This window comes from Jaculus jaculus, chromosome 9 (assembly GCF_020740685.1).
Source record: "Jaculus jaculus isolate mJacJac1 chromosome 9, mJacJac1.mat.Y.cur, whole genome shotgun sequence".
Lineage (NCBI taxonomy): Eukaryota > Metazoa > Chordata > Mammalia > Rodentia > Dipodidae > Jaculus > Jaculus jaculus.
Genome location: NC_059110.1, coordinates 7,076,808 through 7,092,716, shown reverse-complemented (window position 1 = coordinate 7,092,716; position 15,909 = coordinate 7,076,808). Strand labels below are relative to the sequence as shown.

General features: G+C 46.2%; 1 protein-coding gene across 2 annotated transcripts in view; it reads left to right on the top strand.

Annotated features, from left to right (window-relative positions):
• Slc22a3 (solute carrier family 22 member 3) overlaps positions 1 to 15,909 on the top strand; it is a 99,293-nt gene that overhangs the window by 47,568 nt on the left and 35,816 nt on the right. For both annotated transcript variants that reach the window (XM_045158800.1, XM_004651268.2), the window contains exon 5: positions 713 to 830. In XM_045158800.1, coding sequence (XP_045014735.1) covers positions 713 to 830 — 118 coding nt within the window. The remainder of the gene's footprint in view (positions 1 to 712; positions 831 to 15,909) is intronic.

Genomic DNA, 15,909 nt, shown 5'->3' with positions numbered 1-15,909 from the left:
TCATTCCTGTCATTGGATTTTAATGTATGAGCAAATTGGGTGACATGAATAAGGTTCTTATCCCTTTCCTGAATACTAAGCTCCAATTCTTCTCATATTTGTAATGAAAACATAACATTGGCCCCAGGTCCTGCAAGAGCATTGTGATAAGTATAATTCGTTTTTGTTTGGTTATTTGTTGCTTTCTTCCTTCCTCCCTCCTCTCTCCCTCCCTCCCTCTTCCTTCCTTCCTTCCTTTTTTCCTTCCTTCCTTCCTTCCTTCCTTCCTTCCTTCCTTCCTTCCTTTCTTTCTTTCTTTCGTTCTTTCGTTCTTTCGTTCTTTCGTTCTTTCTTCCGTTCTTCCTTTCAGGCAGGGTCTCACTCTAGCCTAGGTTGACCTTGAACTCACTCTGTAGCCCAGGCAGGCCTTGAACTCATGGCAGTTCTCATACCTCAGCCTCCCGAGTGCTAAGATTAAAGTCATGAACCACTGTGCCAGGCTCAATAAGAATGGTTTTCATGAGTAATGATCCAGTTTATAAGTGAGTGTTTTCCCCATTCATTATAAATTTGCAAAGAAAATCTCATTCAGAGAGCCTTTTGTAGACTGAGAATTGCCCACGACTTGTACCTAACTGCAAGATTCATTGGATAGAAAAGCCCCAGTCATGAACTTTTTAGGGTTTGAAGTTCATTCCTAACACAACCTAAGAAGCATTTCCTGTCTCACCAGGGTGGTTCCCGAGTCTCCCCGCTGGCTGATCACGCGGAAGAAAGGTGACAAGGCGTTGCACATCCTGAGGCAGATCGCTGAGTGCAATGGGAAGTACCTCTCGCCAAATTATTCAGAGGTAATCTTCCTTACCGGTAACAAGCTGTTAATCTGAGCAAGTTAACTCTGCGCAAGTTATGTACGTCATTTTGCTTCTTCAAATTATGTGTGTATTATCAAGCACCAAACTCGATCATTTTAGTTGAGGCCAAATGATTCTTTCAGTTCACATACATGTACTCATGCCGTATTATGTGAGAGTTATTCTTGGCTTACCTTTGTTGGCCTCTTAGTGTTTATTTATTCATCTTGACTGCAGCAGCTATAAGTCTCTCCTGTTTTATTTATTTTTGTATTTTTTACGAGAACATGTGTATGTGTTGGCGCGCCGGGCCTCCAACCACTGCAATTGAACTCCAGATGCATGTGACACCTTGTACGCACGTGTGACCTTGAGCACTTGCATCACCTTGTGCGTCTGGCTTACATGGGACCTGGAGAGTTGAACATGGGTCCTTGGGCTTCACAGGCAAGTTCCTCACCCACTAAGCCATCTCTCCAGCCCATAAATCTCTTCTTTTTTAAATATTTCATTTATTTGTTTGAGAGAGAGAAAGAGAAAGGATGGGTGTGCCAGGGCCTCTAGCCACACTGCAGATGAACTCCAGAAGCATGCCCAACCTTGTGCAGCTGGCTTTATGTGGGTTCTGGGGAATCAAAGCTGGGTTGCTAGACTTTTCAGGTAAGCACCTTAAATGCTGAGCCATCTCTCTAGCCCATGTAGATCTTTTCTTAGTATTAAGCTTAGTGTAAAGATTTGGGTGGTTTGTTGTTATTGTTAGTTTGGCATTTTTGTGGTGCTTGGTATTAAACCCAGGGTCTTGGTTATGCTTGGGCATATAACTGAGTTATATCCTCAGCCCTAAAGATTTGTTTTTCAGTATAGACATAGAAATACTATTCATTCAAATCAGAGCTTGAGTAATAATGTAATATTTCAGCTACAGACTTACATTTTCTTTCTTTCCTTCCTTTCTTCCTCTATCCCTTCATCTTTTCCTTTTTTTCTTTCCTTCCTTCCTCTCTTTCTTCATGTACCCAAGGCTTTTGGATACCTCTGAGCATTAAAAAAAACTGAGAAAATGAACACTTTACTCTTTATCCTGTGGAAGGTGTGATAAGCAGTTGAGGCTATAACCCACATTTTCACCAGCCTCTGAGTAATTAGGGAATACGTATAAAGGAATGTGTGATGGCATCTTGGCTATGATGACCAGGGGAATGCAGAGTAACAGAAGGCTTATCACTAAAAAAGTATTAGATACGAATCTTTACATGATTGGAATCTTTATTTAAACCTTAAATAACATGATGCTGCAAACATTGTTTTCCTCATACCATTCCATTTATTTCAATGGGAATATTATGATCAAGAGAATCTGATAAGAAGTGGGAATTTGGAGTTTTATCATCCCTTCTCCCAGCTGCCCAGAGCTTGGTCAGAAATAGGTGGGTCTCTACCTCCCTTTTCCTTCTTACGGGAGGCAGAAATCAGTCCCCTCACTGTTTACAAAGGTTTCCTTAGATCCTCTGTCACAGTTGTGTGTTGGTGGCAATGAGCCTTCAGGTCTACACATGTGACATGTGTGGCAAGGAGAAAGCATGCCCCTCTTGCGCCAGGAAGACACGCCAGTCCTTGTCACTATTTGAATGAACACACTCAAGCTGTGGGCTCCTTTCAGGCGAAGTTACGTGGCTCGCTCTGCTCTCTAACACGCGTTTACTGAGCGCTGGGACTGTGTGTCTGTATCCTCGGGGACACTGCTGAATAAACAGCAGGGGCTAGTCACTTGGCTCTCAAGATTCAATGCAAGCAGTCAGAGCTTTGATACAGCTGTGAGGGTTGAGAGTTAATGGTGAGAGCAAGTTTGGAGGTTTACAGCTTTGGAGGATTTACATATGGGGATTCATGAGAGGCAGAAATCAATCCCCTCACTGTTTATAAGGCAGTGTGTACAATTTGCTGATTGGCTTCAGATTTCTGTGTAAGTTCCTGCTCTGTTTTCCTAGCAGCTTTGAGGGTGAAAGATCATGGGAGGTATGATGGTTTAATCTTGATTGTCAATGTGATGGGATTTAGAATCACCATGGAAACAAATTTCCAGGCAAGTCTGTGAGGGAGTTCCTAGGTTAAGATTAATTGAGGTGGGCAGACCCCCCTTTACTGGGGGCAGCACCATCCATGGCCTGGGGTTCTGGACTAGCGAACAGGAGCAAGCTGGCTGAGCACCAGCGTTTGTTGCTCTCTGCTTCTTGATCTCAGATGTGATATGAGCGGCCACCTCCTGCTCCCACTGCAAAGCTGTCCAGGGCATGATGGCCTTTACCTCAGACTGTGAGCCAGCATGAACCCTTCTCTCAAGTTGTTTCTTGCTGGTTTGTCACAGCAAAGGGGAAATTAATTAATACCGAAGGTTTTCCTAGAGTTTCCCATAGGCTGGATTTTGCAAGTTCATCTCTCTCTCCAGATCAGTTAACATGGCTCTCTTTGTATGCCCTTCTACTCGGTACGTAGAGCTGGAGCAGGTTCATGTTTGCTGTTTGGGGCAAGAATACTTTGTAAGTGTGTGAGTGCATTTCCATTGGTGGTATCTCCTGCCTGCTGTCTCTCTGGGGTGCTGGCTGCCACTATAACCATGGCCTGGGTGGATTAACTCATCAGAGGTTGCAAAATGACAATGATCTACTTTTATCATTATTCTTACACTTATTGCAAAATACTTACATAAAAATTCGATTTTCTTATTGATTCTTAGTTACCCTGACACATAGCTCATCTAGGAATGGAAGGATGCATACATACATATATAATTCTTTCTTTTCAAAATAATGAATTGCTGGTCTCTACATCCTCCCAAAGTGGGCAATGTGTTGTGTGGTTTTCTTGAGTCCCATTATAAGTGGCTGGATTTAAATATGTTAGATATGTTTGAATCCTCTGCGGCTATTTTGGTTGGGTCCTATGATGCTCAAATTGCCTCATCTCTGGGCAGATAAAATTTATTCGTGGAGGTTCCTGGGTCCTGCCACCCACCATGTACTTTCTGAGCATGTCCTTGAAGCTTCTCGGGACAACGAGATTCTCAGACTCATCTTGTTAGAGTCAGTCTTGGGCATAGAGCCACCTGTTTCTTTGGGTTTGGATACAAATGTCTTCAAACGGAAGCTATCCATCACTAGCTTTAATTTCTTTTTTTTTTTTTTGTAACTTATGAGAGAGAGAGAGAATGAATACTGCCAGAGCTTCTACCCACTGCAAACGAACTCCAGATGCATGCACCACTTCGTGCACCTGGCTTTATATGTGTACTGGAGAATTGAACCCAGATCGGAAGCCTCTGCAAGAAAGCATGTTCAAACCTGAGACATCTCCCTAGCCCGCTAGCTTCTTATTTCACATCAGTTGCAAAACAAAATGTTATCTTCCAAAGAGAGAAAGGTTTAATGTGTTCAATTTTAAACATCTTGCTAATACTTTATAATTTTTTTTGCTTATTTTTTTATTTATTTCAGAGAAACAGAGAGAGAAAGAGGTAGATAGATAGATAGATAGATAGATAGATAGATAGATAGATAGATAGATGGAGAATGGGCATGCCAGGGCCTTCAGCCACTGCAAACGAACTCCAGACGCATGCACTCTCTTGTGCTTCTGGCTTACGTGGGTCCTGGGGAATCGAGCCTCGAACCAAGGTTCTTAGGCTTCACAGGCAAGTGCTTAACCATAAAGCCATCTCCCCAGCCCCGTTGCTAATACTTTATATTGCAGACTAAAACAAATTGGAGAGATGGCTCAGTGGTTAAGCGTACTTTCCGTACCCACCTGAGGGCCTGAGGGAATCTGAGACTAAGTTCAGATTTCCAGCTCTCAGGTAAACAGCTGAGCTTGGCCATGCGTGCCTTTAACTCCAGGCTCTCAGTGGGGAGCCAAGATCACTGGAGCCCACAAGCTACAGGGGTTGGGGGAGACTCTGGCTCAAAACAAGACCAGGCAGAAGAGCAATGGAGTGGGACACTGGATGTTCCACTCTGGCCACCTCAGGCAAGTGACCTCTGCTGCAGATGAGCCACTGCAAGGGCCCTTACATATGCATACACTACCCCACACGTTATATTATACATGCGTATGCACACACAAGCAAAAAATAAAAACAGGGCTGGAGGGATGGCTTAGCGGTTAAGGCGCTTGCCAACAAAGCCAAAGGACCCAGGTTCAATTCCCCAGGACCCATGTTAGCCAGATGTACCAGGGGGCCTGTGTGTCTGGAGTTTGTTTGCAGTGGCTGGAGGCCCTGGCATGCCCATTCTCACTCTCTGACTGTAATAAATAAATAAAAATTTTAAATATTAATTAATCAAAAGGCTCTTATGTTCCCACAAAGTGTATAATGTACCTCCTAGGATAACCCAGAGACACTGACGAGAAATGCAGGCATTTTACTTGATCTCCAATACCAAAATCAAAGCAGGACCGTATCATGGTTTTTGTGTAATGATAAGCATGGTCTATATCAATTACTCATATTTCAGTGACTCCAATAAATATTGTTCATGTCAATGTTAGGGTCGCCTTGAAACCTTATGTCTACACAGTTACTTCACAGATTAGCACTCACCTGCATCTCACACCTGGTATGTAATCTCAAGGGCATTCAGGTCCAAGGCTGAATTGGCCAATGCTCTTGTTTTTCACAGGACCTCCTTTCAGTGAGTCACTTGACTTTTCTAAGTTACTGTTGTGTAAACACGAACACTTCACTTCTCGTAGCCCCTGTAATACTCATGTCATCCTCAGGGCGCCCAGCACAGGGAGCAGAGGAGGCTGGGATGGGTATGAAAGAATCTGGCTAGACAAACCAGCCCGAGGAGACCTGGCGACTCTTCAGTGTCCTCTTTAGCAGAGTCTCTGTTACCTGCCAAGCACAGCCAGTCCCATCGTTAACATGAGGAATCTCGTGATGTTTTCAGGGTGGGGGGTCCTAGCTTAAAACTGCCCCAGCATGCTGTGTGGATTATGGAAGGTAGCCTATATTCAGTACAAACTAGGCTCACACTAGTTCCCTAGGCTTTAGTTAATGAAGGGAAGAGATGGGAGGAGATAAGTTTGACAGATTTGTCTCCATCACTCAACCCTTGGGGGAAGGGATATTCTATGTTTTGGCTGTCTAGGAAACCATTTTATTTATTTATTTTTTCTAGGAAGATTTAAAATTATTTTTTTCAAGGTAAGGTCTTGCTCTAGCCCAGGCTGGCCTAGAATTCACTAGGTAGTCTCAGGGTGGCCTCGAACTCACAGCGATCCTCCTACCTCTGCCTCCTGAGTGCTGGAACTAAAGGCATATGCCACCACGCCTGGCAAGATTTTTAAATTTTTATTTGTTGTTAATTTTTTTTGTTCATTATTTATTTATTTATTTGAGAGCGACAGACATAGAGAGAAAGACACATAGAGGGAGAGAGAGAGAATGGGTGCGCCAGGGCTTCCAGCCACTGCAAACGAACTCCAGACGCGTGCGCCCCCTTGTGCATCTGGCTAACATGGGACCTGGGGAACCGAGCCTTGAACCGGGGTCCTTAGGCTTCACAGGCAAGCGCTTAACCACTAAGCCATCTCTCCAGCCCTGTTGTTAATTTTTATTAATACATATCCATTGAACAAAGCCATAGCTTTCGTAATGAGTTTTCTTTTATATTTTATTTATATTTGAAAACAGAGAGAATGTGCATGCAAGGGCCTCTAGCCAGGGCTAATGAACTCCAGACGCATGCACTACTTTGCGTGTCTGGCTTTATGTGGATACTAGAGAATCCAGTGTGGGTTGTTGGGCTTTGCAGGCAAGTGCCTTAAGTGCTACACTGCTTCTCTAGCCCTGTTGTTGAACATTTTTTGTTCTAGTGTACTTTGGCCACATTCACTCCCTTTCCTTTAGTTGTTTTTCAAAAGATGTGTTGCTCACATCTCATGGGTAGATAGGCTATCTCTCTGTACCATGGAGCCTTGGGCCTTCAATACCCTATGCTCCTGGATGGCCCTCACTCTGTTTCAGAAATAGTCAGCAGGCCAGAATCCAGGTGATCCAAATATAGCCAGTGTGATGATAGTTCACTGAAAACAGAAATCCCCAAACCAAGACCCAATGCCAGACAGGCCCGTGGTTTGAGCACGTGGGACATTTGGTAGCTATTGGAGAGAGTCAGGGGATGTAAACAGTGGGCAGTCAGCCCGAGGCAGACGAGGGACTGGCTTTGGCAGCTAGACTGGTGGTTCTCTGCCTGATAGCATACAATAATTTTCAAAGGCGTGCTTAAAAACCATTGATACATAAAAATCTTAATTACTGGGCTGGAGAGATGGCTTACTGGTTAGGGTGCTTGCCTGAGAAACCCAAGGATCCATGCTTGAATCTCCAGGTCCCACGTAAGCCGGATGCGCAGGTGACACAAGTGTGTGAGGTTGCTCACGTGCACAAGGTGGTGCACACATCTGGAATTTGATTGCAGTGGCTGGACGCCCTGGTGTGCCAATTCTGGCTCTCTTAAAAAAAAAGCACCCTAAGTCATTAGTACATCTACTGTGGTTACAGTACAACACACAGTACTGTATAGTATCGTTGTAGCTATGGCACTGAAAGTCTCACAATGTCCTTAGGAACATCCAGCCACCCACTGACCCACAGAACCACAAAGTCAGAGAACTGGCCACATACCCTCTGTTGGCACCTAAGAGAGTTCTTGTACCTTCCAGTAACTGAACATTTCCTTTGATATCACTTTGAATGATTTCCTAGCACTTGTAGCAAGCTGTGTGTTGCCCGACACCTGGCCAGTAATGACTCAGCTCAACTTTCCACCCTTACGTGATAGACGGGCAATCATTTTGTGTGAGGGGCGAATGGGGCACATGCAGGTACATGATGTGTGACGGAGTACTGAGCACTCACCTGAGGAGACGGCCGGAGGCCGAGTGCTTGGCGGTAGAGCAGGTATGGGCACGTGCTCTCGATAGCAGCCCGCTTGGCCTGCTGGTGAGGGATGGGGAGCTGGGGTCACTTCCTAGCGGTCTTTTCCTTATCACGAAGTGGCATTATCTATGAGAGACTGTTCTCGTGTTCCCAGTGCTCATGCCCTCCCTGTGAGGGCATCATAGATGCCAGCCCCACCTACTGGCACTAGACTTAGAGCAAAACTTCTCCCAAGGCAACAATATATATGTCCTTACCCAGTGTCAGACTCCATCTGACTTGACAGATTCAGGGCCAAGCTCCGTCTTGTGAGTTTCTGACAACGTTCTTGCTTTCCCAAGCTACCATGGGGCAGCAGAGCAGTGCTTTATCCAGCACAGGTTGCAGAATGAACAAAGCAGCAGCTACTCACCTGCCTCAGCATCATGGACCGTGGCCTAGTGTGGTACTTTCAGTAGATGGCCCCCAATATATTCAATGTTTTTTTTTTTTTGAGGTAGGGTGTCACTCTAGCTCAGGCTGACCTGGATTTCACTATGTAGTCTCAGGGTGGCCTTGAACTCCTGGCGATCCTCCTACCTCTGCCTCACGAGTGCTGGGATTAAAGGCGCGCACCACCACGCCTGGCTATATTCAGTGTTTTATTAGTTATTAGTTTGGATCTGTATCTACCTGTCTGGAGGAGGTGTCACTGGGTGGATCTTAGGGTCCAGCCCTAAGGTGTGGTGATGGGTTTGAAATTCCAATGTAAAGAGATACAAAGTACCTAGTTCCACCTAAAGGTCCTGAAGTGTGCTGTGCTGTGAGGCTTTTGGCTTTGGGCTTGTGGCTTCTCTCTCTTTGCATGGACCCGTGAAGGCAGGCCAGCTTCTTCTGCCATTATAGAACTTCCCCTGGATCTATAAGCTTCAATAAATCCCTTCCTCCATACCTGTGCCTGGTCTGGAAGTTCATCTTAGTGAACCTGAAGCTGTCCACTATACCTAGACATCACCATTCCCTCAATAAACTGCAGCAGGCTAAATGGTCTCGGTTGGCTGCAGAGATACAAGGGTGTCCGCTCACACAGCGCAAGTTAACAGAGGTCGTTGATCAGCCATCCGAGGAGGAGTCGGTCCAGTCTGGCCAACTCAAGGGCTTCTGATTGAAATAGATCAGATCATCATTTGGAAATATTCACATCCTGGTCTTCTTCCCATGGGATAAAAATACTCCCTGTTCCATTGATGCTGGGTGTGGTGACGTAAGTGCTTTGGTCTCATGGTAGGTGGGATGTTCTTCCTGCTCTGTCCCCTGGGGTGCAGTGGCTCTGTGATGTGCTCTGGCCTATGGTAGGGTGCCAGATGCAGTACGGCTGTGTGATGGGTCTTATCTCTACACCTCCGCCAAGATCGAGAGGACAATATTCCCGGGCTTCCCTGCTTGTCCCATAGGACAGTGAAAGAATTTGGAGCTCAGTTGCTCCGGCAAAGTTTCCCTAAATCTCAACCATCCCAGCCCACCCACTGATGTGAGCTAAGCTGGATGCCTGCGGTCCTGGGCCACCGAGACCGAGGGATGGTTCATGAAGCAGCGTTGCTTACCAGTCGCTGACTGGTGGCTGGCCACCTCCCTGTGCCGAACTGAACTGGACCCCACCACAACTGTGGCTGAATTTGTTTTGGTTTTATTGTGTTGTTGTTTTTCAAGGATTTTAAACACCTAAATATCCTTCTCCTTCCCCGCTCTCAACCCTCCACTGAAGGGGGAAAAGTTCTCAGAACATAGCAGGTGGCAACTGTAGCTAACAAAGAGCCTCTGATACACAGACTCAAAATGTATTTTTCGGTGATGTTGGTATGCCATGCGAGCTCAATAAATCATAAGATTGGATTATAATCTCCTCATTTTATAATATGCTTCATCATATCATTGCCACTCACTGCTAAACTGCACCTTGTTAAAATTGAACCCCGGGTGTTAAATCAATACATGTTCACCTGTGACTATGTTTGTGACGTGACTATGGTAGTATGTTTAGGTGACATCAAGAAAGAATGCTTGAGCTCTCTGATCCCAAGGGGATTCCTTCAGGCCCATGATCATTATCAATGATGCTAATAGGAAAGAGAAAAACCTTACGAGAAATTGGGAGGTTTCTCAGTTATGAGAGACCTACAACTCTTTCATTTATTTTCGAGCAGAAAGAGAGTAAGGAAGGGGCAGACATCAAGGACGGAGTACCAGGGCCTCTTGGCACGCACACGTGCCATTTTGTGCATCTGGCTTTATGTGAGCACTGGGGAATTGAACCCAGGAAAGTAGGCTTTGCAAGCAAGTGCTTTGACCCACTGAGCCTTCTCCCCAGCCCCAGACGTATAGCTGCTTGGTACCCTCTTTCCCATGTGTTGATGGCCGCATCAACATGGAGATGGCTGAACACAGGGACTTCCCAGCTCTGAGCCGATCTGGAAAGCCCCTGTCTGTAGAGGCGCGGATACTGCTCTCAAACAGGGAATTTTATCAGTGTGACCTTTGTTCTTTGAAAAGAATTCACAGTGGCTCTGACCTCCAAGGAGCTCTTCATGGCTATGTGGTATCTTAGTCCAACAATTGTGCCGCCACCTTTAACTGCTGTTTTTAGTTGTTAGCTCAGATTAGAGGTTCAAAGACTCTTCATGAAGTAAAAATCCAGACAGCATAAGTCCGGCCCCAGGAAAGCTCAGAGATCTTCAGGCCAGGCCTGTGGTGATGCTGAGAATGGCGTGAGATTCAAAAGGCAATAAGGGTGGATGCTGGGGAGATGGCTCAGTCGGTAGTGTGCACGCAGGTAGGTGCCGGGCCACGTGGTGTGTGCGTGCGGTCCCTGCTCTGTGGAGGCAGAGACAGGGGGACCCAGGGGCACCGGCTGGTTTGTCTAGCCCAGTTGGCAGGCTCTAGGTTCCGTATGTGTCCCCTCTCAAAAGTAAGATGGAGAGTGGCTGAATAAGGCACCCGCTGTGACCTCTCACCCACACACACGTACACACACACACACAAACACGCTGTGTGCACACCCACACCCACACACCCACATTTGAACACCATACACTCACTCACACCATACACACACAAAACAGTAAAGGTATTAGAAAGTCATTGGTTCTCTCTCTCTCTCTCTCTATCACTCTTGTATCTGTCTCTGCTCCTAAATAAATAAGTAAATAAACAAATAATGTGGCTGGAGAGATGACTTAGCAGTTAAGGCACTTGCCTGCAACGCCTAAGAACCCAGGTTCGATTCCCCATTACCCATGTATGCCAGATGCACATGGTGGTGCATGCATCTGGAGTTTGTTTGCCAGAGCCCCTGGTCCACTGATTCTCTCTCTCTCTCTCTCTCTTCTCTGTCTTCTCTCTGTGTCTCTCTTCTATCTGTCTCTGCTTGCAAATGAATGAATGAATGAATGAATGAATGAATATAAATCAAAAATTGTTGTAACTCATCTTTAGGTAAATCTGCATTCTTCCACTTACAGAACACTCTCATCCCTAAATGACTTCATAAGGTTGATAAATGTGATGTGCATACCAGCATACTCATATAAACATTATTTTTTAAAAAATATTTTTGTTTATTTTATTTATTTATTTGAGAGCAACAGACAGACAGAGAGAAAGAGGCAGATAGATAGAAAGAGAATGGGTGCCCCAGGGCCTCCAGCCAGTTCAAACAAACTCTGGATGCATGCACCCCCTTGTGCATCTGGCTTATGTGGGTCCTGGGGAATCGAGCCTTGAACCGGGGTCCTTAGACTTCACAGACAAGTGCTTAACCACTAAGCCATCTCTCCAGCCTTAATACAGATATTCTAAAATGCAACCAAGATACAGTATATCTACCACAACAGCCCATTGAAGCCAAGGATGAATTTGTTTAACAATACTTCATATCTCAGGGAATAGCTTGAGTTCTGCGAGTGGGTGATATTTACACAGACTTATTTAGATCTTGTGTAGTAGTATTTTTGAAAATGAGACTATGTTGTGGGATGGGGAGACGGCTCAGCAGTTCCATGTACTTCCTATGCAAGCATGAGGATCTGAGGGGCCTAAAGCTGCCTGAGTTCGAATCTCCAGATTCCACATAAACAGCTGTACATGACCGTGTACGCCTGTAGCCCTGGTTGCATAAAGGAGAACACAGAGCAGAGAGTCTCGCTGGCTCAGGAAAAACAACACACTCTGGTATCAGTAAGCGACCTCCACTCAAAATGATCATGGGCAGAAGAGCAATGGAGAAGCGGGTGTTCTACTGTGGCCACCACAGGCAAGCGCCCCCCCCCCCCCATCACGGACAAGTCATGGGATACTCAGGGGCACGTATACATGCACACGTACACAAGCAAAAAACAAAAATACAACAATTTTTTACATTACGTAAGAAAACTGATTACAGTGACCCAGAGCCACAAACAGGACTGCAAGACCCTCCTGTCCACAGTAGGACAAGGGCCTCAAGCTCCTCCCCAAGCTTGGTGATTGTAAGTTGCTGTTTTCATGAAAGGAAATACCCCCCCCCCCATGGCTTCCAGCTCAGCTGGCCCTAAGAGAGAATGTTCCAGAGTGTCATATGGCTTTCATTGAATTCAAAATGCAAATAGCCTGTGCCCGAAGGAATGATGGTGTAGTCCGTGAGCTGGCCAGCCAGCCTTTCTGGACACCTTGCCAAGCAGCAGCGTTGTTAGTGAGCGAGGCATCGTGTCCCATGGGCCTTCTCTCCCATCTCAGCCCATCTTCCCTCTTGAAGTAACTGGGTCATGCTCCGTCAAATATTAAGCATTTCTCTTTAACACGAGTTAAAGCTTGAAAATTACCCATCAGAGGTCTGAAAGGGAAGATCTTTGAATAGCTGATGGAGGGCCTGTGATGGCCCCACCCACCCCGTTATCAGGTGATGCACCACCCAAGAGTAATGGCATCGACACACATCCCAGGGCGACTCACAGCCCGTGGTGTGCGGGCGCGGAAGGGTTAGGAAGGTGCCCGGGACTGAGCTGCTCTGTGGTCTCACAGCCAGCACCGAGAAGCTCCCAGGCCTCGGGGTTGGAGCCAGTTAGATGGTAATAAGCTCAGCCCTCCCCTTCCTTCAGTTATGCTCAGAGGAGCAGGGCAAAGGTGTGTACTCACGGGCTTCACCTCCCCTCCCAGCCTACCCTGGGGATCCCTGATGTGTCGAGGAAGGTGCTGGGATTCCAGACCCGAATATAGGACGGGCTTAGTTTGGTTTGTTTGGTGTATCACAGTATCAGGTGCAGACTGCAGAGCACCCCATGCCTCCAGCTTCCTCTGTCTTTCTTCCTCAGCTCTTTTCTTTTTCTAAAAAAATATTTATTTATTTATTTATTTATTTATTTGAGAGAGAGAGAAAGAAGCAGAAAGAGAAAATGGGCATGACAGGGCCTCTAGGCACTGCAAACGAAATCCAGATGTATGCACCCCCTTGTGTATCTGGCTTAGGTAGGTCCTGGGGAATCAAACCAGGGTCCTTAGGCTTCGCAGGCAAATGCCTTAACTACTAAGCCATTTCCCCAGCCCTTCCTCAGCTCTTCTTCTTCAATGCCTGCTTCAGCTGTCAGTCTTCGTCTGGTCCTGAACTCTAAACTGTGAGCACACCCTGGGCCCTTGCTTAATACCTGCCTCCTCCTTCCTTAGAAAGCAGGACTGGCCACTTCCATCCTCATTCATCCACTGTGATTGCCATGAGTGTTTGCGCATGTGTACACCAGTATGTTAGATGTCTTTGTTTCTCTTCCCTCTATATCTCTTATGTAATTAATATCAATTGAGATTATATCAGTAGTTAAGTATTGTTGAACTTTTATTTCAATTATTGTGCATTAGAGACTAAACATTCCTCAAGGGACCTTGCTGTGTGTTTTGAGGGGAAAGATTGTGCATTTGCAGTTGTAGGTGGGATAGTTATACCATGTTAGGCAGAGTTATCATCTTGTTATTGCCTTCACGTGGGAATTAAGTATGATGTAAGAGCATTATGTTTGGTGTCAAGTTGACAAGGGGTAGACTTGTGATGGCTAAGTCCTGTTGTCAACTAGATAAGATTAGGAATCCACATTCATTCCTGTTGGATGGGTCTCTGAGGTTCCTTCCAGGAAAGGCTGATCGAAGGAGGAAGTCCTTCCTCCAGAGTGGGTGGCCCTTCCTGTAGTGGGCTATATATAAGGAAGCTCACTATGATAGGAGTTGTCCTTTCTAGGGACCACTGCTGCTGGGAATTTATTTTCTAGCAGAATCCCAGACAGCAGTATGGGGCTACAGGCGCGCCCCTCCTCCTGTGGGTTCCCCACTTGGAGGAACTTGTTCCGTTATCTGGCTGACCTCATAACCAAGCCCTTGTCCGTTCTTGCTTATTCTACGCTCACTGACGTTCAGAGTTCACAGAACTTCGCCACACGCCTGTGTGGTTTATGGTGACACTCCCCAGCCACGCATTAGCTGTGCAGTTTAGGAGTCAGGCGTCAGTGGTTTCTTATTCCTTCTCAATGGCTGGCCTTGACCTTGACCTTTAGGAAGGAACATCCTTGGTTATGCAGAGATGCCTCTGCTTGTTTCTGGTCTGGCTAAGCCCGCCTGGCACACCCAACAAATCTAAATACAAAACAAAATGAGTGAGCCACTCTGGCTTGCCTTACTCTGTTCATTTTGGTTCTCTTTTCTGGGAATGGTGAAAGCACTTAGTTAATTCTCTCGTGTGTGCACGCGCCTGCATCGGCCCGTGCGCGTGTATGCGGGTACTGCAGAGTGTGGAAGCCAGAGGACAACCTCCGCACTGGTTCTCTCCCGTGTTGAGACAGCGTCTCTCATTGGCCCGGAGTTCACCTAATCGGCTAGACTATCTGGCTAGCTCCGGGACCCGCCTGTCTCTGCCTCCCCAGACTAGGATTGCTGGTGTGCACCATCATGACTACCTTAAATTTTTTTAAAAATATTTCATGTGTTTATTTGAGAGAGCTAGAGAGAGATAACAGGCGTGCCAGGGCTTCCACCACTGTAAACAAACTCCAGATGTGTGTGCCGTCTTGTGCATCTGGTTCATGTGGGCTCTAGGGAATCGAACCTGGGTCCTTAGGCTTCACAGGCAAGCTCCTTAACTACTAAGCCATGTCTCCAGCCCCATGCCTAACTTTTTATACATGGGTTCTGGGAATTAAACTCGGGTCCTCCTGCTTGTGAGGGCAGCACTTCACTGCCTGAGCCATCTCTACAGACCTCAGTTCAATTCTTTTAAATCTGATCTGTGTAATGGAATGGAGATGCACGTTTGACTTGCCTTTCTCTGCTGTGAGCACTTGTCACGGGGGTAGCCCTGTACTCCTATCCCTGAATCTACGTGCAGTGAGACTGAGAAAAATGGTTGGCTTTTTCAAGTGTTTTGTTCTTGTGCCATTTGGCCAGTATTTGTGTGTTCTGCAAAACCAGTTTGTGCAACCCAAATTACGCACCTCGCGTGGCTGCATTCCCTGGTGCAGGCAAAGATGAGCCCGGTCTCTATAGCGCTGCGCTTGTCTGGAGCTGCCGTTACCATGACAACGCTGCTGGCTTGATCTCTGACCCACTAGGACAATTGCCTCTCTTCATGAAATCATCCTAAGAGATGTGTCTTGGGGAACTTGTGAAATGCATGCTGCTTCCTTCCCAGAGCCCGAGTAACTGTCGGGATGTGCAGATGCGTCCCTCCCAAGTCCACACAACAGGCGGGGAATGGTAGCACTTGGGATGGGAGAAAACACACTGAGATCCAACCTCTTGGAAGACAGCAAATAAGGCACTGAGTGCGAGATTTTCCTGAGATAAACTGTCTCCTTTCTTTCCTTTTTAAAAATTTTTTTTTATTTATTCATTTGAGAGTGACAGATAGCCAGAGAGAAAGAGGCAGATAGAGAGAGAATGGGCAAGAATGAACTCCAGATGCATGCGCCACCTTGTGCATCTGGCTTACATGGGTCTTGGGGAATCAAGCCTCGAACCGGAGTCTTTAGGCTTCACAGGCAAGCGATTAACCGCTAAGCCATCTCTCCAGCCCAAACTGTCTTCTTTCTAAGAAGGAAGTGCTGGTTTTGCCTGGGATAAATCTTCTCTTCACTGAGAGCCTAGTAA